Source organism: Lepisosteus oculatus, chromosome 11, assembly GCF_040954835.1.
Source record: "Lepisosteus oculatus isolate fLepOcu1 chromosome 11, fLepOcu1.hap2, whole genome shotgun sequence".
NCBI lineage: Eukaryota > Metazoa > Chordata > Actinopteri > Semionotiformes > Lepisosteidae > Lepisosteus > Lepisosteus oculatus.
This window is the reverse complement of record NC_090706.1, coordinates 4,212,897-4,234,322: the sequence shown is the minus strand read 5'-3', so window position 1 is coordinate 4,234,322 and position 21,426 is coordinate 4,212,897. Positions and strand designations below refer to the sequence as shown.

The following is a 21,426-nucleotide window of genomic DNA, read 5'->3' as shown; positions in this document are numbered from 1 at the left end:
ACCATTCTCTTGCCTGAATGGGAGATAGAAAGAAGGTCAGTTTGGAGTGGCCAGTCAGGTCTAGCCAGCACTATGCAATCTCTGCACAGACACCTGAATCTGGCGAGAGTGGCCAGTCTCGGACCCAGGACCTAGGAGTGGTGAGGTAACAGACTAGTCCCCATGCCTCCTTTCCACCCTGGCATGATGGAATGCCTTCAGATGCATTCTTTATTCTGCATGACAACATGGCAGCCGTTATCTATATTCCTATCCACTTGTGAACCTTTGGAAAAAAGTTTAATTTGAGTCAGTCATGCTTGATTCCATGCATTACGGTACCCGATGGAGCTCATTAAAATAACTGAAATACAGGATACTGAAAACAGTTTTTTTTCCTACTTCTTGCACAATCATTAAATCCTTTGAATTTGATGACTTGCATGATATTATGTGACAAAGAAAATTTACATTTCCAGTTAATCACACAGCTTGAGACTTTATCTTTTAATTAGTTTCGTCAAAAGACAATATATTCTAGGTTGATAAAAGCAGGCTATCAACAAAGAAATGAAGTATAGTAGCCTTTTTGTTGTTCCCTCACTTTGAATGTCCAAAATTAATTGAATGATATCATGCCTGGAGTGATTTCATTCAGCATTAATTGACTAGAGGCTAAATATACTTTGTGTGAGCAATAGCCTATTCACGGTATGCTAGAGATCTTTTGAAGACGTTTCCATCAAAGGAAGAATCATTCCAAGCCTCACCTGTCCTGATGTGGTGAATTGTGTGCCTGTCATGAGTGCTAGTAGCACCTAACAGTTGACCAGACTTCTCATGTTTCAGCTTTTTTTACACAAATTATCTCAACCTGGTCTTGTTCCTACAGTATATTAAACACCAAATTCAGATAGCAGCTGGTTCAGACAATTATATCTGAAGTCGTTCCTGATGTTTTCAGAATTGTAGTTAAAAACCAGCTGGAAAATAAAGCTGGAAACTTCATTAATTTAAAGGCTGTTACAAGTCTTTAATTCTGGTTTTGTGATATTGGTAAACATTTCCTTTTTTGTTACATAAAAAACATTGGAGGTAGTCTTGCTGTATGTTTATCAAGATGCAGTTCGCAGGTATCGTAATGCTGTGTTGTTGAATGGGCAGTTTTGCCCACAGGAAGCCCTTTGTATCAGCAGAGAAGCAGGTTTTAAGTTTTTATTGTCTGCAGTGCATGGTGTTGTTCCGCGAGTACTAGCACAGCGGGATTAGTCAAGAGCAGCACTGCAAATTAGCAGGCAGCGAATGACGTCAGTGCTGGGTCTGAACGCTCTCTGGTTGGTGCATCTAAAAGCAGGCTGTCTGTGAAGCACAGAGAGCATACAGCCACAGAGCTCCTTCTCACAAGTCTAGTTGTATTACCAGTGCTTCCAAAAGCACTTTACAGCTAGCAGAGCTATTGGAGTTACAGAATTACTCTTTTGCTTAAAACTAGAACAAATAGGTTTCAATCTCCTCTTTTCTTGATCTAGAAGGGAATGCCATCTCTTAATATGAAACTGGAAGTCCTGGCTGTGATTGCGTGTGAGGTAGACTCAGAGGTGTTTACATCCGACAAAATGCAGGTACAGTAATGCTCTGTTGTTTATTTTTATTTCTACTTGCTGCCTGAAAAGATGTTTATATTCTGTACACGAAGCAGTCAGGACAAGCTCCTGTGCAGGGTATTGTGTTGACTCTCTTGTCTTCTGATTCATGGACTTTGTGAATGAATCCACAGTAGATGGAATCGTGATGACAGATGTGCTTCTTTTCTGAGGAGGAAGGAAAATGCCGTAATACGGTGCTGTGTACATTCATGCCTATTTATTATTGATAACCCAAGCTAGTTAGGATCAGATATCTCCCTGTGAATACGTGCACCATTCAATTCTGGAAGTCAACTACCTCTGTAAAAGAGTGGAGTGATGAATGGAAATGAATCACAGCGGAATACCGAGAGGCAGTTTGATATGCAGTGCCAATTCCCTGCAAGAACATTGCAGGTAGCTTTGTTCCTAATGGTCGCGGGGCAGGATTCAATAAAAAACGGGAAGCAGTAACCTCTGGCAGATGAGAGTGCCAGTACTTATTCTGCCACTGCACTGCAGATAGCTTTCTTGGAGACAACAGATTCGACTGTTTAAGTATTCCTATGCAAATTTCCCAGTGCCATCTAGGCATAGCCATTGCACTGTACCCGATGGTGCACACCCCAAACCAAGAAAAATAATCTGGAAGAGAGCGGAGAGGCATCTTTCAGATCTCCGCTGTTGCGGAGAGATGTTATCAAAGTAATTGGAGCGCTGCAATGTCGTCTTCTCCTATGTGCCAGTTCAGTCATAAATGATAGAGTATATGTTGGTAAGCAGTACAGTTAGGTCACCTTTAAACAACATTTGCACCCTCTGAAATGTGAACAAGTTAGAGCTTTGGGTTTCTGGCTAGATTCGGCTCTTGAGATTTTGTGGCAATGCAGTACAAATTGATTTTACTTCCTTTTTTTCCCAGATCATTAACATATAGTCAAAGATCTTTGCGTAAGATCTTTGACTGCAGGTATTGATATTGACTCTCCCAAAAGGCAAATTTGATTAGGATTTTTAGTTTTCCTTTGTGTATTTGAATGTTGTGTGGTTTACTAACATATTGTATTGTAGCTCTTTTGCCATGGCTGCACAGAGCTGTAATTATTTTTTCAGTGCCCATACCCTGGTCCAACACAGTAAATGTTATAGTGCTGTTAGCCACAATGCTTCCCCGCTGGTCTGAATCGATCCACAACGGTGCTGTCATGACCAGCCATTGAGCCTTCATTATTAGTAGTATTGTCTGTTAGTGGAAAGTGTGAGTCACGGCGGACTGGAGCTTCTCCCGAAATCATCGGGGTAAGAGGTGGAACTAAGAGCTCATGACCCTGTCCACTGGGCGAAACCACCACTCCCTCCCCTGGCGACAGGCAAAGACAAAATCACAGACAAAAATCAGTCCTAGCCAGCGTGTTCTTGGGCGACAACTGAAGCACCCGGGGAAAACCCACACCAGCGTGAGGGCAACATGCAGACTCCACACAGACACACCCAAGACCAGATCCCGAACCCAGGACGGCATTGATCGGGAGGATCCGAAACATATTTACTACTTTTTAACTGATGTAACCGATGGCGGTTTCATCTCTCTGAAGTGAGTGATGCTACCTTTTGACATGAGTTTGCACAGTCTGAGGTATTGTGGTTGGCTGTGTTAAAAAGGGGCCTTTGTTTCCGTGCTGGAGAATTAATCTTTCCCTGCCCAGCCAGTGATTGTAAATGATGATGTGCATTGTACATTGTTTTATACCTAAGCTGCTCTTCCTGCCTGCAGTTTTTCCATACTGCAGTTTTGAGCAGCATGGATAGAAATATACTGTCTATACTATATCAGGACTGACCAGTGTTAACTCAACATCTTACCTCTGTTGTCTCTTGCCCTTCTGAGTGGGTCTGGGAAAACACTTTGTCAAACACGGCATCTCCTAAGTGTTGAGATACAGAATGAGAACCGCAAGAAAAGAGCAAAATAAATCCTCCAGGAGAATTTGCACCTTGAATGCTCTGGTTGGGTGGTTATTTCATTTGAACGCACCAGCATGGGCGAGGTTGAGGCCGAGGCCTTGCGAGCCTTCCTCTGGAGCATGCACCTGCCAGAGCTCATCCCCTGATTTCAATGCTCTGCAGCCCCTTTGCCACTGCTCCATGTCTGGGCTCCCTGCTGTAAGATTCCAAATGGCATTTTCTGGCTGTTCTGTCAGCTGAACATACCGTATGAATGAATGAAAGTATGAGCCTCTAGCCCTGCAGTACTGTGGTACTGGCTTGGTAGTAAGTGGGCCTGTAGGCAGAGTTAAAAAGACCTCTGGTGATAACATTGCGTCAGTACGAGTGCACAAGAGAGAAGGAGGATCCCAGCTGATAGTGGTGTAGATTTAGAAGAAGAAAGAGAAGTTTGGCCCTGGTCTCCTGAAGATTTGTTTGCAGAGTCCGGTGTTCAAGAAGGACATCTGAAATAAAATGGTACGTGTGGGAATTCATTCGGAATTGGCAATAAGAGGCATGAACTCCGAAGCAATGCTTTGGGGGGGCGAAGGGGGAATAAAGCAGGATTGCAAATGAAATTTGTTTCTGTGACGTCCTGCACCCTGGATCGAGTACCGCAGGGGAAAGATTCCCGACCTGTGATGACCGACCCCCAGCGGGTGCAGGTCTGGCACTTGCTAGGCTCAGGTGTGCCAGTGGAAACGGGGTACCCACGCCTGTTGAGTGTAATTAAAACTCACAAGCGTCTAATATGATCCAGGTGGCACTGTTGCACGCTGTGGCAGGGATACTCTGACCAACCCCAGCCCCCCACACCCCCAGCAGCAGGTGGCAGACTGAGCTCCACCTCACTGTCAGTTAAGGGCATAGTCAAGGCTGGAATAGGCCATGTTGGACCTAGAGGTCTCAGTTTCCACTCTGGGCAATGCCTTTAGTGGCAGAGGCATTCAGAAATCCCTCTTGATAGGTAACCAGAAAGACATTAAAGACATAAGCTGCTGCAGCATGTTTGTTGAGAAATCACTGTCCACCCCCAAACACTTGCACATTGTATTATAAGTGTTTTGCTGGTGATCTTCACTTTTGGAGGTGGAGTGCTGTGAATTGTGCTTCCCTCTGCATCTATTGTCACATCGTGAAGGTTGCGGATCTGTAATTCCTTTTGTTGGAACATAGTCTGCTTCATGCATAGTTGTCCTTTCCAACTTTTGTTAAGCACTTCCTGTTTTTTTCATCATGTCATGATTAATATTGAGAAATTGTGTGGAATCTGACCTGCTGTCAGAAATTAATGTATGTATACTGAAATTGTGTTCAGTATAAATTTATGTAAAGGAACAAGTAATAGGTTTATTCCATGCTGAAAAAAAGAAGAAAGAGAACACAACGTTTCGGCCGTGGAGCCTTCTTCAGGTGTGAGGACACAGAGTGTGCTCACACCTGAAGAAGGCTCCACGGCCGAAACGTTGTGTTCTCTTTCTTCTTTTTTTCAGCATGGAATAAACCTATTACTTGTTCCTTTGCAGCCTACGCATGCTGACGCAGCTACCCACCTGAATAAATTTATGTATACTGGTGGCTGTTCAGAAAACAGACCAGTTGGTTCATTTCTAATTCTGTGCTCTCTTTTTCTGCACTTGTACCTGTGTATGGTATATGTGCTGGCTGATATGCATATAAACAGAAAGAACAAAGTCTCCAGTCGATCCAGAATAACCTAATTAAGCATTTTTTAAGTCGAAAAGCCGGCAATCTATTCCTCCAGACGTTATTCAGTCATACTGATGTCAGTCTTACGCCCTGTAATTTATTTTTCCCTGCCCCAGCCTTCCTTTTGAGACAATAATACCTTGCGTGAAGCTGATAATGACAAATGGTGAGATATAAGCTAGTTTAATACCACTGCTGCGATAACCACAGACCTGTCCATAGCTGCAGGTAGCCATTTTGGAATGACACATGCTATTTAACAGCTCTCTCGTCCAGCTAAATCTATAGCAGCTCTGCCATTTCTTTCTTATTCCAGGCTTAAGAAGCCAGGCTTAAAATTGCTTTGGAAATGTTTTGATGTTCTTGGAATCTAAGTGAATGACACCCTAAGTGAAGCCTCATTCATTTAGAAACATCCATAAACATTTTAGGTGTGCATTGGCTGGCCTTAGGCTTTAAGAAGAGCCCTTATACACATGGCACTGGAAATCAGTGTGTCAGATCAGGACACAACACTGCAGTGGCTCAGATTTACATTGTGAAATATTGTTCACTTTTTCATTTTATTCACAGGGTGTGGTTTTTGTTTCTTAGGGGCCAAGTGTTGCTGCTGTAGTACAGGTTGCCCACAGTCTGACACAGACATTTTTGGTGCTCATCTGGCCCCCATGTGCTGTGTTTAGCACAACCTCTGGCAAATTTCATTAGGAAGACTTGGAACACCGTGTGTTTGTGTGTGTGGTACTTAATCTGTACATGTGAAATAAGAAATTTAAGTGAACTCTAGAAAACAAGCAGTTAAGTTGATGCTGTACAAGTCAGGGTTAGGCTTATCTCAGACCTGCTGTTTCTGAAGCCCCTTAGAAAGACTGCAGTCGCCCTCCTAGGGCTGGCGTTGTGGATTGAGCTTCACCTCCCAAGTAAGCAAGGCCACCAGCCAAGCTCTCTTTTCAGACTGCGGGTGATGTAAGCACTGATGCCATCGATTGTTCAAGGACCGTCCAGTCTGCTCTGGGATTCTGCACTCTGTCTCAGCTGAAGCTCTCATTCAACTAAATGATCCGGCTTCCACCATTACAACCTATGAAAGTCTAGGAATGAGAGGAGGCCATTAGACCTCACTAGCCAGCCCCTGAGGTCCGGGCGGGTTGATAATTTCAGACCCTCTCGCTTGACCAGAAGTGTGACATTCGTTAAGCTTAGTGTCTACTAGGAGGACTAGGAGGCACTCAAGGTTATCTTGTGCAAACTGGGTTGCATTGGCCCTTGAGAAGTTTATTAATATGAATGTTCTAATTATGAGAGTCAGTGAGCAGGACAATACTGCCACACAAAAAAGCAGTTTTGCCTTATTGTTTTTTTTTTCACTACACTATATATGTTCATTGTAGTCTTTACCTGCTAGGGGTTTACATATGAGCCAGTATGCTTTGATTAAATGAGCACAGATAAATGTGTGGTTGACACAATTAATTATTTTTCTGCATCTCCAGAGCAACTTTTCTGAAGAGCCTTTGATCAAAAGGATCAGCCAAATACATACTGAGAGTCTTATTTGATTCATTAACCTTATTACATATAAATCACCATGATGGACATAAGCCCCCGGTTGATTTATTTTGTTGTATTTTGCTTTCAGAGCTAAATTTTTAATGTGGTTTTAACCTTGCACTTCCACGTCTCTGTCTGAGGCTTATGCAGTATTCATTTGATTCATGTCAAGCACATCAGGAAGCAGAGCACCACTTTTTGAGTTTTTTAATGACGTTTTCCCTAAACTCATCACTTTCGGCTGTACAGGAACGCCAATTACATGCGCACTCGCACACACACCAGGCCATTGCTGTTGCTGCTACATTCTGCCCAGTCTGTGGAAAGTGGGCTTGCTCAGCAGAGTCGCAGATTTCTGACTTTCTTATTTTGGAATCTGCTGTCAGACTGAAGAGGAGCCTGACGAAGGAGGTGCTGCACTGTCATCCTGTGCAAGAGAACATTTTCATTTTTCCTGGTTCAGTTTTCTCTAGTGTCAAAACTGACTGAACACCCACTCTTCAGTACTGTGATTTTCACCATCTGCTGTGGTCAACCTGCAAAAAATTAGGTGCAAGAAAGAAACATTGCAGTTATACCCACTTTATTGTTCATTTTTAAGCTAGGAGCTTTTCAAACAATGCTCATCATTTTGGAATGTCCATCCATCCATTTTCTGACCACATAATCCTGTACAGGGTTGTGGAGGTGCTGGAGCCTATCCCAACAAACAACAGGCACAAGACAGAATCCGCCCTGGACAGGTCACCAGTCTATCACAGGGCACACACGTATCTGTACATATTTGAATGGAAATGTGGGCTTATGGACTCTGCTCTGAAAAAAAAAACATAATACTATTACAGACTCTGCAATATATAGTATAAAAGGAAACACAGGAGAAGGTACCTATAAACAGCCTATTAAGGAGTTGCACAACATTGTGTGGATAGGATTAGCTTAAGAAAGTATTATGGATTGCCACAAACCTCCTGTCTGACTGAAAACATTAGTTCCAAATTGAAATAACAGGATTAATAACCCACATGCTGTGCAGAGATTATCGACTCAGGAGTGTTTACATCCCAAATATTAGTCTGCATTATTTAAGATCCTTAAAATACTGTAATTAACTAGTGGTGTGGACTGGGTTGAGATGGACTACAGAAACACATGCCTGGGTCTCTATAATAGGTCCGAACTCTGTTATGTTATATGTGCTTCACTCTACTTTTATTCAACACTTTGGCGTGAACAAGAGTTGTGGAAACGCCTAGTTCCCTACATTCTGACACAAAATCTCAGAACATTACCAATTATGTTAAAATGAATGGAAGTTATGATGAGACAATAATTTTAGCTTCTTTCGGAAAAATCCTGGCAGCTTCAGTCGGCACACTTTTAGGAAAACGGTAGCCTGTGCCATGCCTGTTTGGCCCCATGGGCAACTCTTAGACTTAGGGTGTTTAAGTACAGTTTTTATAAAAACACACACCATGTTAATCTTGGTATTGATAAAGGAGCTGTAAGGTCTGCCTAAATGACATCAGCATTGTTGTGTCAAATTAATTCGAACTTTTTTCCATGATCCGTGATCTTATGACACCAGCAAATGAGTTCCTGCACACACAGTACGCGCAATATTGCATTTGTGGGGCATACTCATTACCTCGATCTCATACTCTTCTTCTGTTCTATTTATAATTCAACAATAATGCCCACCACCGCTTATTGTACTGTGCCTGTTTTAAAGTCATGCGTCGGTGTAATGGAAATTGCAGTATAAATAGAGACCATTGTTATTAAATGGATCGTAAAAGGTTGCTATTTGTTCTGTCTTTATTTATTTAACTTTATTGCGTGATAGGTTAATCTAATGATATTTCCATTAACATGAAGCTTTCCTATGGTAGCTTGTGTGTCGGGGTGGGTCTGGCTGACTGGTCAATCAGTGGATCAGAGAGAATCTGGCTCAGCAGTCTTTTGTTACCTCTGATCAAATCTGCTGAAAGTGTGAATGAGCACAGAGAAAGTAATTAAAAGCACACTTTGAACAGATACATGTTCATAATTATTTTCAGCTAATTTTGTGCTTAGTCCCAAGTGGCACAGGTCCCATAGAGTGTGCAGTTTTTAATTTTTTACTCAAGTTCCATAAATGATGAACGAGTGTACTTCGACTAAAATCTTGTCTCTCTCCGGGGAGAACATTTTAGCTTGATCTTGTACCGACTTAATGAGCCTGGCTTCAATGTGCATGATATGTGCTTTAGTATAGGCTGACCTTAACTCACATTTTCAAATATTCTGAGGCATTCTGCACCTTAATTGAGTCAGTTTACCGCATCTGCTAATAACCCTGTTGCTAGGATGAATAAGTGCTTAATTAAGTAAGAAGAAAAATCACTGATTAATATAGTTCAATAATATTATGTATACTAAATGTTCTGGTAAATAACATTACTTTTATCTCCACCTTTATTTGTACATTTATAGAAATCGGAAAGGCAGAAAAATCTGCCTTACAATGTATTTTCAGTTTTTTCCCCCCTGTTTAGGACTGTGTGTGTGATCACAGAGCTGAGATCCAACATGATGTTTTGTTGAATAGTCATGGCATACACAGAGACCTTTATTGTTGTGAACAATTTGTGGCTAAATTGTTTAGTAGCCTGAACTGTACTAATGCTGTACAGGAAAAAAAAAAGCTATTGTTAATATGAGCCTTCATATTTTCTTCCACAAGAAACAGAACAGGCATTACAAATCACATATTTAACTCCTATGGTGTGGTGACCAGCCTTTTAATACATTTGTTTGTGTGGGAAGTTATGCAGGATCTTTCGTTCAGAATTCAGATTTTCTGTTTCGTTTTCTTCCATGTGAACTGTGATCTCTTGCTGCTGTGTGCGCGTCTCTTCCCTTTATACCCCCTCTGTGAATTTCATTTTCTCTGCTGAATCACCTGAAGTAAGGCTGCTAACAGATACACTCCTTCAGTACAACAAACTTTATCCATCTTTTGCATAATGCGGGGGTTGTGACAGAGTAGTGTGAGAATAGAACGAAAAAGAGTTTTAATCCATTCTTGAATAACATTACCCAGGGAGAACTGTTCAACAGTTTGCCTAATCTTGCAAGTGGGCGTCATCAATCATATTTTCCTACTCTACATTAAACGTTTTCCATCTGGATTTAAGTAGAGAACAGCGAGTAGGTTTTTGTTTTGATCACTAGAAATGTGTTTGATTTAAAGCAAAAAAAACAACAACAGTCGATACTGTAAAAATGGGATAGGATAGTTATGAATGATTTTCTTTATTATTATTGAATGGGCAACCGGCAAAAATCTCAAAACCGTAAGCACCACAGTACTATAGGATCACCAGAGTTTAAACAAATATTAGAAAATGTCAAAGAAAAAAAAATACATTTAGTGCATTTGTGTTAAAAAATGTGAGTTGTAAGATGGGTAATTGCCTCAGTTTCTGGAAAAAAAAGTCTCAGGCCATCCTCTACTGATTTTTGATGGTTCTCATAATTTTCTGTCCACTGACCTCAAGTCACTTAAGTCATATGGGGAAGCACAAGAAATTGTCTATCGCATTGCACTGCCCCTTATTTTCCTTGACAAAGGGGTCTGTGATGGCTCCTGTCCTGCACTCATCCCTGTAATCATACAAAGGACTCCAAATCCAGGAAATCCTCAGCAATTGTATTGACCTTTCAAATTTCACGTCGTAAAATTTAACGGCTGTTTACGGATTTATGAGGAGGTGGGTTCCTCTCCATATCTGGAAAGCTGGAAAAACTGTCGCTTTATTTTCTTATCACTGGTACCCCCCATCTCTAATTTGTGTTGCGGCTCACGAAGTTCAACAAGCCTCTTGAACAGGAGAAACGATCGGAACCTCGTGTTTCGAGGAGAAAAGAGATCTCAAGAGAGGCTTCCAAAAATGGCGGGCAGCATAATGTCTAAGAAGGGGGGTGTAATTAGCGCTCCAGTAGCTGATCCGTTTTCTTTTTTTATTGTGTACTGGATGATTTCTGGCTCTGTGTACCTAGTACCTGTGGTAAAAGAGCTACTTAATGCCACATAAAAATGATTACTGGTTCAGAGTTGCGTGTTCTGGGAGAACTGAGTGTCAGAAGCTCACAGTTGCAATTAGCGTTGTATTTACTGCCGTCATGGGAAACAAATCAATTTTCACTGTATGTTTTATATAGAAAACAAGCAAAAGAAACAATTAACCGTCATTGAGGTGAAAATATGGCTATATTGGCCTCCGACGAACAGTGTTAACGATTTTACACTTTCTTATCCTACAGTGTGCTTTTAAGTAATACAATAATAACTGTGGAAATGATCACTCGTAGAACCACGGAGACGTGAATGTATGTTGATAGACGCACTTCATTTGTATTGTTTTAAAATAACCTCTGGTGTTTACTGAAGTATCGGCTGCTCAACGAAACGGATCGTGTCACTGCTTGTGTAGCGACAATTATGCACATCCTAAACTTGTGCACTTTAAAAGCCTAACTCAGACTCTACACCCAGCTTTTGCCCATCAACTTCAAAACCGCAAAAATCAAAGGCTGACATCAGACGGCGTTCAAGTGTGTCATTCCAAAGTGTTTTGCATTCGTTACAGTTTGGCAGAAACGATAAAACAAAACAGATGAGGTGTTTGTTCGAAAGCGCAGGCTCTAACCTGCATCCTCTTCCAAAGCAGATTTCTTCTCTGAAGTGTTTTTGTGAGCCATCACTCTACATTACTGGTGCGTGTCCTAGCCATCATTATAGATCTAAACATCTGGCCTCCGCGGTGTCATTGTTTTAACCTCATGTTCATGCTTTCCACTTCAGGGAGTTCAAATGTGGCGTAAAGTTTGCTCTGCGATCTAACAACTGCTTAATCTAAAGGTTCCGACAGGCGCAGTATAAGGTTTACAAAGTTGCCACTCCGAGAGCAGCCGGTGTTTCTTCGCCTCTGCCTCTGCAACACGATCTCTCGCTCCGGAAGTCCACCTAAACACCATGACATAAATAAGTAAGTGCGTGCGGTTAGGTTACAGATTTGTTTTGTAAAATAAAGGAAGCCCTTGAACCCTGTAGAGCTACTGGTTTTGAAGCTACCTGCTTCACGTTCAGTAGAAAATGTTGATTTTTGTTTTTCAAAAGCTTTTTTTTCCCCCTCAAAAGACTGCACCTCGGAGCAGGATCACAGCATCAGAATTACCCTTTGGTTCATGTGCACTTTGCTTTTCAAGAACACTTATGGGACGTTCATTTCTTGTGCATTTTGTTATTTCTAAGAGTCTCTCTATATTGAAAGTCTGGACTGGTGTTTTTGTGTGGCAATATTACTTGACAGGCTTGGTACCTTCAACTCTGGTTCCATCTGAAGTGTAGCACCTGGATTCTGTTTTTTTGGTAGTATGCTGTGTTGAAACCAGAACTCTGCTTTCTGTTGCATTGCAGTTGAAAGTGTGAGAGTCCTGCTGGGCACAGCTATTGGGAAATTCTGGTTTCCTGATATCTCTTTATGCATTTGTTGGGGTTATTAACATTCTGTAAGATGCATGCTACTTTACACACTGTCTTATTCATTTTAAAAGGGAAAACAGATATTCCCAACAATGAAAGCAGGTAGGGTAAGTAGGGTATCTGAGTTTACTTGACAAATTCCAAGCAAGTAGGAAAAACAGGTAATCCTGTTGGAATATGATTGTGTAAAAAGTTATTTTAATATCCATCCATTTTCTAACACCAGGAACCTATTCTGGTACGCAGTGGACACAAGGCAGGGTATACCCTGGATTGGACACCAGTCCATCATATAGCAAACACACAGATACAAACACACACAATTGTATCAGGACCAGTTTTTCTAGAGAACAACTAACATACAAGTATGTCTTTGGATTGTGGGAGGAAACTCATGGGAATATGGGGAGAACATGCAAACTCCACTCAGATAGCTCCCCAAGTCCAGAACTGAACATCAGCCCCAGTGCTAGAGGCAGAATTGTTGATCACTGCACCACTATGCTGCCTGCAATCATATTGAATTTGGTTAAAGTATCGATCCTAATAACTTTATTTCTCTTTGTCTAATTGATTAGGCTCTAACAATAAGAAGTTAGGCAACAGAAGGGACAGCAGTTTGCTTGTCCTTTCAACGTGTTCCTTACTGAAAAAACAAATACTGTGAACTGAACGTTTCTGCTCATGTTGATTAATTTCCTGGCAATAGCTTGGTGTTGGAAGCAAAGAGTCTCTTATTTTTTTTCCTCATTGATTAAGTGTTACTTAGAAAAGTATTTTTGGCTTCTGGAATTGTGCTTATCTAGTGAACAACAGTGTGTTACTAATTCAGCAAAACCCCCCAGTGAAAATGAAAAAAAGCACTCAGGAACAATTGCGTCAGTCCAGGTTTTTGAGATGCTGTTCAGATCTGATTTGTTTGACGCAGACAGTCAAACAATTTTGGTGTGCTACTGGTAGTTGAAAGAGGCTGTGCATAATGTAGTGTTTTATCAGCAGAGGGCTGGTGAGGTTTTGTCATATTCACTTCATTTAAAAAATGAAGTGGCCCAACTGTGTAAAATAAATAGCTAGTAACATCTGTGATTGCACTGGTCTCTTGCTTTGATTTCAGTCTCCTTTACAAATCGCACAAGTGCTGTGCAATTTTCATACTGTTCGGTTATAGATTAGAGTATGATTATGCAGATACAGGAGGAAAGGTGTGCAAAAAACTATTGTGAGACGTGTTAGCAGTTCTTTGTTTTAATAGCAAATGCAGAAATTCTCAAATTCTCCTGTCAGGTGACAAGCTGCAGACCCATAACTGGAGCAATGTGAGTGGAGTACTGTACCTTGCTTAAAGATATTAGGGCAGAGTTTCATAGGGTTGGAATCCATGCACCTCCAACCTTCTACATGGAGCTATCTTCAAGGATGAGATTGTGAAGTTCTGTAGATGCTTATCGGCAGATGCTAATCACTTTTAAAAACCTGTGCATTAAAAAGCAGAGAGTCTACTGAGGGTTAGAGTAAGAGTGAAGTGCCCACTTTATGCAGTTTGTTAAGAGCTGTATGTACAAGCATAAAGGGATTCAAGCTCAGGGCTCTGTTGAGTCATTTTAGCAGTCAAGGCAGCTGCTAACAGTGAACTTGGAGCCTGGCTTCTCACAATATGACCCAACAGGAGGAGATGAGGAGGGGGGTCTTTGTACAGGAAATTGAACGCAGTGGGGCCCTGGGAGAGTAGTCGTCTTGCACTGCAAAGCAGTATTTTTTTTTTTTAAAAGCGATTTGCTGAAATTTTGCACAGCAGACTGCAGTCTGACTTTTAAGAGCTGTAACTGCAGCAGAATTCAACCACAAAGCTGTCCTCTTTGTAGTCCTTGGCAAAATCGAGAAGACCTACAAATATGAAATAAAATAAAGAAAGTAAAACTTGCTAAATAATAAAACTCTGGCTACTTAACCCGAATAATTTCGAAAAGCATAAAATGAGAGATGCTCCTATAAAATTTCCTATACTGTATAATCCAGGCAAATTTAAATGCCTGTAAATTAATTCAATAGTTTAATTTGTCAGTTGCAAGTAAAGAGAGTACATTATTTCAACCAGCACATTATCATATAATCGCATATAAACATTTGAAGTGTCCAATTTGTATCGGACAATTTGTACAGAATGTTTTTTTTTCTGAAGTGTCACAGAATACTGCGAAGTTTTATATTGTTTTAACCCTTCACTGCAATGAGGCTTCATTTCAGACAAGAGACCCAGATCAACCAAAATGAAATAAATATAGCTGTCACTGAAAAAACAAACCATCAGCAGAACCTCAGTCCAGTGTTCTTCTTCTCATGAGAACTGGTAGGACTTATCCATTCATTACTTGTGAATGAATTTGTATAAAATCTGTTGTATCATGTGAATGTATTATATCTGTTCTTTTCTTCATGGGGACAAATGTAATTTAGAAACATGTTGCAGTCCGCAGAGTCAGTAAGAGAAATACTCCCCTTCCCAAAGAGTACTGTCAGCAATCTGAAACCAAATAAGGATCGAAGAAGAGCAACCTGTATCTGAAAAAAATCAAAAAGTGACCAATAAAAAAACAATATAACTGATTGGCATGGAAAAAGTCAATGAACATTTAATTGTCAAAAATATCACACCTACAAATACCTGTTAGAGAAAAAAGCTATTTTGAACTTAAATTTTTATCCTGCCATGGCTCAAAAAATAATTTTCTAAGTATTTTTTCTAAACTCCAGTTCTCGTGCAGCTAGGTAATTGTTTCATTTTTTATGCTTCTCTCTCCCTGCTGTTAGTTTCTCTCAAAGTGCCTCTCCAAAAAGTGAACCTGTAGCACACTTTACTTGCAATATGTACAATAACTCCATTCACCACAGAGAAACATGACCCATACTGGAGAGAGTGGATTTTAATCATATCTGGAAACCTGTATTACTGGAGTAAATATCCATGCCAGCTGAGTTGTGCACCTTAGTTAGCAGCCTGAGATTGGATGCTCTTAAAATTCCACTGCTTTTGGCTTGGATTGAACCAAATTAGCTAAATGTATCAAATGTTTTCCTGTCATTTTTTTACCTTTATTTTCATGTGATTCACATTAACTGAAAATAAGCTTCATAACTAATTATGTGTTAACAATATGAGTTGTATTTTAGGCTATTAAATTCATTGCAAGTGTGGCAAAGTGGTTAACATCGCTGCCTCACAGAATCTGGGTCCTGGATGTAATTCTTGGGGTACCATCTATGGGGAGTTTATATGTTCTCATTGAGTTTTGTGTGGGTTTCCTGCAAATGGTCCGGTATCCTGCCTCAGTCCACAGACATACTGGTAGGCTAATTGGCTTCTGGGAAAATTTGTCATGATGCGAGTGTGTGCATGTCTGAGTCTGTGGGTGTTCTGTGATGGACCAGCATCCAGGGTGTATCCTGCCTTGTGCCCATTGCTTGGTGGGATAGACTCCAGCTTCCCTGCATCCCTAAATTGGATGAATTGGTTAGAAAATGGATGGATGGAAATTCGCCTCTACAAAACCTGGGTGGTACTGTCAGCATAGTTTTTTAAAAAAGGATGAATTGCAGAATTGGTTCACATTGAAAACCTCTTCAGAAAAGCACACAGTACCCCAGACTTGCAGGTATTTCAGTGACAGGAGAGAGAGTCCTGATTTGACACTGTTACTCTTGTCAAAAAGCTTAAGCATCTCAGTGCAGCTTGGTCTTTTCCAATAGCCAGATCAGTAAAGAGACTTTGTTCTTTTGTGTTTTAAAAATTAATATTTCCAGATTTTAAAATCTGAGCGAAGATGAATTGTATCAGGGAACCGAAAAGAGTCAGAAGGGATGAAGAATAAGCTTGTTCCCAACCTGTCTAAACTTCCTGTCTGTAGATATCCTGGATTATGTCACAGTGTTGCTTAGCTACTGTCTTTGCAAGCCTTAACTGCCAGCAGGAAGGAACTGTAATCAATGAGGCCAGTGGATTGTCCACTCACAGCAAATACAGGACCAGCACTCTCCTGCCCAGGAGGCTCACAACTCTTTTGACACCCAGCCATTTGCTGATTAGTCCCCGAAGGGCTTTTGGTATCACGTTGTTCTGAAAGGGATACACAGCCTTTTAATTATTCAGCTTTACTGTTTGTTTTTCAGTTCCAGGATAATATTTTGTTTCCAAAGTACAGTACTTCATCTCAGTAATTGAAAGCACTCTAGAATTAATAGGCTAATGAAGCACTTAGTTGTATAATCAGCCTTCCAATACTTAACTTTACTTGGACCACTTTCCCTGGTTCTGTCCTTTTTTAGACATACAGTAGATCATTCTTATCTGAGCGTTAGTTGACATTTATAGTCTAAAAAGTGTTTGGTAATGGACAATGCATAGCATTTTGATATATCATTACATTTTAAGTATTGACAGTGGAGCGATCCTGTCTTTCCTACAGCGAAGAGAATTGGTTTTTAATTTACCTTCTGGCATGTGACGTGCTTTGGAGAAAGGCCGTTCCCATTAAAACCACAATCATTTCAGGTATGTATTAATGTGGAAGAGCCAGTGCCAGCAATGTGCATCTCCTTCATCTCTTTGTGTTGGATCCATGAGAAAAAAGCACATATTTAATTTTACAGACAGATACCCATTCCCATCCACGATAGTGGCATGGGGACAGGTACGCGAGACTCCATCACCACTCCTTGCCTTGTTGTTGTTGTTGATGGTCCTGGAGTCCAGTAGGTGGCTTGATTGCTGGCAGGAGGAACACAGATTACATCATTCTGGCACTGAGCGTCTCCCTCAGCCTGCCCTGTAAGCAGATAGAGGTCATATTTGATTACCCACAGTGCCATTCTGCTCTGTGTATTGTTGGCGATTACTGTAATTGGCTCCCCCGCTACCAAAGGTTTAAATGTGCTGCCTTTTCATGTTTGCTGTATAGCTATGATACAGTGGAAAATGTATGATGCCAAAACCTGTACTTTTCAGCTCCGAAAATGCATGAACGAACTGTTTAATTGCAGGGGAGATTAGTTTGTTGTAACCTGAAACCAGTCATTGTGTGAAAATAAGTGTCGAGATTTGCACAGTATCATTAAATAATTTCAGTCCTCTCCAGTGGTCCTTATAATTTAAGGATCTTTTCCGACAAAAACATACGATTAGTAATGTTCAATGCAGAAAGTGGTCCTCATCCAAACATTCCTGAGCACAAAAGATTTGTTTATTTGTTTAGAGGTTTATGCAAAAATAATTATCCTGTTTACCTTCTTAACAGGATCAGACACTTGGAAGTTTCGTTTGTACAACTTCTTTGCTTTCAGTGGCATGAGGATAACCTTCAAGCTAAAATCAGACTTGTTTATTGTCCCGACATCCTCCTACTTTCATTTCCTTTCCTCTCTTTTAATTGAGCAGAATCTTTTTGATTGTTGTTGTTTAGCTTCGAATCATTGTTCATTTTTGTTCCGTTTTGTTTCAGGAAAGGTTTGAGGCCCTGTTCCGGATATATGACGAGCAGGCATCGTTCCAGATGTTCAAGAGCTTCAGGAGAGTGCGGATCAACTTCACTTCCCCTGAGGCAGCAGCCAGAGCCCGGATTGAGCTCCATGAGTCCGAGTTCAATGGAAAGAAACTCAAACTGTACTTTGCTCAGGTACGATGCCGCATGCAGACAGCATTGGTCTCTGCCGTGGGAGATGTTTGCAATTGAGCAAAGCCCGAGATGGCAAATTAATAACTTTGAAGCATGTGAAGACCTACATTTTACCAGCTTTGAGTCTCATCTCAACAAATCCCAGACCTCCTCAGCCCTCCCAGGGAACACCAGGGAACCGCTACAAGTTTCCACTGGAAACCTGCACCCTAAAATGATGACGGGGGACGTTCCTCTAGATGAGTTCACTGAAACCTTGTAGCTGGTGTCCTGGCTTAATTCCTCTCTGGGCCAGTGTAACTTGCTTTATGTTCGCTCTTAATTGGCAAATCTGCTGTGCATAAGCCAGGAGGGGGCTGCACATCAGTAGTGGATGAATTGGTTCCCCACTGGTCTGTAGAGAGCTTTGGGGTTCCTCTTGGATGAACGCCTGAAAGAAAATGCAAGGAACCATCCTCGTGTGACCTGCTAGTCCGCTTATGAATGAAAGTTTTCCATGTGACATCAACTTTGCCGCTTTTCCCGATGCTGTTCCAGTCCTTACTCACACAGATTTCATTGGAGCCTTCCCATCTTTGATCTGAGCCTTTCAGTGTGGTTTTGGTCTTTGGATGAGGGTCCAGTTGAGGGAGGGGGTGGAGTGGGGGGTGTCCTAAAAATCAAAGCAGATCACGTTTCCAAAAAAGCCACGTCTTTTCGCGGAGACAGAATGGGGAAGGGATGCAGATCACTTTCCTTTTCTGGGGGGGTATGAGCTAGGTTAGATGGACACAAACATATAGTACAGCAGAGAAAAGGATTTTGAGCGTCTCTCTCGCCCGTGTGTGTGTGTGTGTGTGTGTGTGTGTGTGTGTGTCTAGGTGCAGAACTCTGGCGAGGAGACGGACAAGTCCTATCTGGCCCCCCCACAGCCGGTTAAGCAGTTCCTCATCTCCCCCCCGGCCTCTCCCCCAGTTGGCTGGAGTCAAAGTGAGGACGCCACACCGGTCATCAACTACGATCTGCTGTGTGCTGTTGCCAAGCTGGGCCCAGGTACGTGCCTTCGCAGAGCTGACAGAGGGGCACCACGGTCACCCCAAGAATTTCCACAGCTTTCCCATGGCTACATCACACCCCTACTGTCCTTTTCCTTGGGTTCCCATAGCTTTTATTCCTCTTTCATGTTCTCCTGTGTCTCCTTACACTCATCCAGGCTTTTAATCGGAGACGTGACAGTCCCCTTTTGTAAGATTTCTGTAGCAGCACTCATCAAGGTCGATTTTTATAGCTGCAGGAAGCTATATCTGTTCATGCAGTTTCAGTGCTACTAAAACATTGTTTTGCTACAGATAATTACAGATCACCCATCATATAGAGTCATAACTAATTATCACGAATAAACATTTTAAAATAACCAAGCACTGAAGTTAATTACTATAATATCTCTTCTGTTTGTGAAATGAAATAACTTTGCTGGCTGTCAGTTTTCCACTGTTGTCTGCAGATCTACAGCTGCATGATTTAAGTAACAGCTTGTATGTGTAACAAGCTTGTTTAGTGTTTTTGCTTATTTTTTAGGTAGAGTTTACTATCCTTTTTGTTCATCCTAGCAAGTGGTGGTTCTTGATTCGGAAGAACTAAAGGCGCAACTGTATATGTTCAGAAAACACTGTACTGTCCCCATGAATGCTCTATACTGTAAGTGGCAGTGGAGTGGTGTGAAGCACAACTGTTCTAATGTGGTGCAGGGAGGCATGGACTCGAGCCTGCTGGCTGGCGACAGCAGCTCAAGTAACCTTTCAAAAATACCACACATCAAAGGGGCTAATTGAAACCTGCTTCCCCTCAGTGTTGCGCAACACAAAACTCTACTGATCTCATTAGAGGAAGGTAGGGCTTCGGCCTGTATTTATTTTAAGACTGCTACTCATATTAGATGATCAGATTAACTTAAATGTAACAAAGGCAGAGAAACAGTGGAGAGGGGGAAGGGGTGGGAAATTTCAATTAATTGATCTCTTACTGCTTGTTCTTGCCCTTTTTAAAGGAAGCAAGTCAACTTAAATATAAAAGGCACTGGGAATATAAATTAAGTTTCTCTTTCTAGTATTAGTCCTATTATGAAACCAAAGGGATAGCGAGATGTGTAATGTGAGTAGTATGTGTTTTTGGCAAGAAAAGCAGGGTGCTTGGACAGAGACCCGTTCAGCATTCTACATTCAGACACTCAGACACCTGTGATGTGCCTCCTGCTTAATTGAAGACAACGGAACACATTAATTGAACACAGTGTGTGAAAATAACTCTTGTGTACAAATATTTCTTCACATGAAAACAGTGAAGCTGTAAGTAAAAATCAGAAGTTGAAGAACAGGCTTTGCATGCAAAACATTAATTGCAATTGCAATGTCTCAATGATTTAAAACACTTACTTGGTACGAGACATGAACTACAAACTGAGCTGAGTATCTCCCCTTGTTTGTAACCTTTCTTATGTTCTTACGGTCTCAGTATTTGCTGGGTGATTTATCGTGTTTTTTTCATTCATTCCTTTCAACTGGTGACGCACCACACAACACCACCACCACCTCCCTCCCCACACACTTGCTCGTAAAGTCTGCATCTTAAATTGCTTTTACACATCTGACAAGGCCTTTCAGTGCCTGCAAAATTATTGTAAAAGCACCAATAAAAGAAGGAAGGAAGAGATCTTCATTACAAGCACATAGGAGCCGCAAATTATTGTAAAGTCTGGAAAAACAAAATCTGTATCGCATTTCACTGAAGATGGTTCCAGGGCTTGTCAGGTTTTGAAAAATTACAGTAGTTTTAGTTTTACTTCTACAAATACTAGCAACATACCTTTCAAGTGTCTTTGTTTATAATTAGGCTCCTCAGTGTCTAAAAATGTTTTGTATATTATTGTTCAAAAGAGTGTGAAGGGCATATTCTGCATTAACTGGATGTGAAAAACATCTGAAAAACGATTTTGAATCTCATCGCAGTAGTTTTTGAGTGGCACACTTGTGCCCTCTGGTGTGTGTTGTACAAAGCAGCATTTCTCTAAAAGGTCACGGAGAGGAAGTCTTGTTTAGAAAAACCTCTCATCACGTTTTCTCGGCTCATCTCGTCTCCTTGGCAACCCCGATACAATCTTTTTTTAATATATTACAAGCTCAGAGGATTATAAGGTGCAGGGAGGCTGTATCTCAAGATAAATTCTTGCCTGAGAATCGTTCTTCTAAAATAGCATCAGACAGATTTAGTAATTCCCCTCTTGAAAGCGACTTTTTTTTCTCAGGTTTGGAGAAAGGCAGCGTCACAAAAAGCAAATGGTACAAGCCAGCCAGCCAGCCAGCCGTGAACATTATTGAATCGAACGTCTAAACATTCAGATCAC

The 21,426-nt window shown here is 41.2% G+C and overlaps 1 protein-coding gene across 3 annotated transcripts in view; it reads left to right on the top strand.

The window, feature by feature from the left end:
• rcan3 (regulator of calcineurin 3) overlaps positions 1-21,426 on the top strand; it is a 39,051-nt gene that overhangs the window by 13,560 nt on the left and 4,065 nt on the right. For all 3 annotated transcript variants that reach the window (XM_015348617.2, XM_006631244.3, XM_015348616.2), the window contains exons 3-4: positions 17,874-18,047; positions 18,908-19,079. In XM_015348617.2, coding sequence (XP_015204103.1) covers positions 17,874-18,047; positions 18,908-19,079 — 346 coding nt within the window. The remainder of the gene's footprint in view (positions 1-17,873; positions 18,048-18,907; positions 19,080-21,426) is intronic.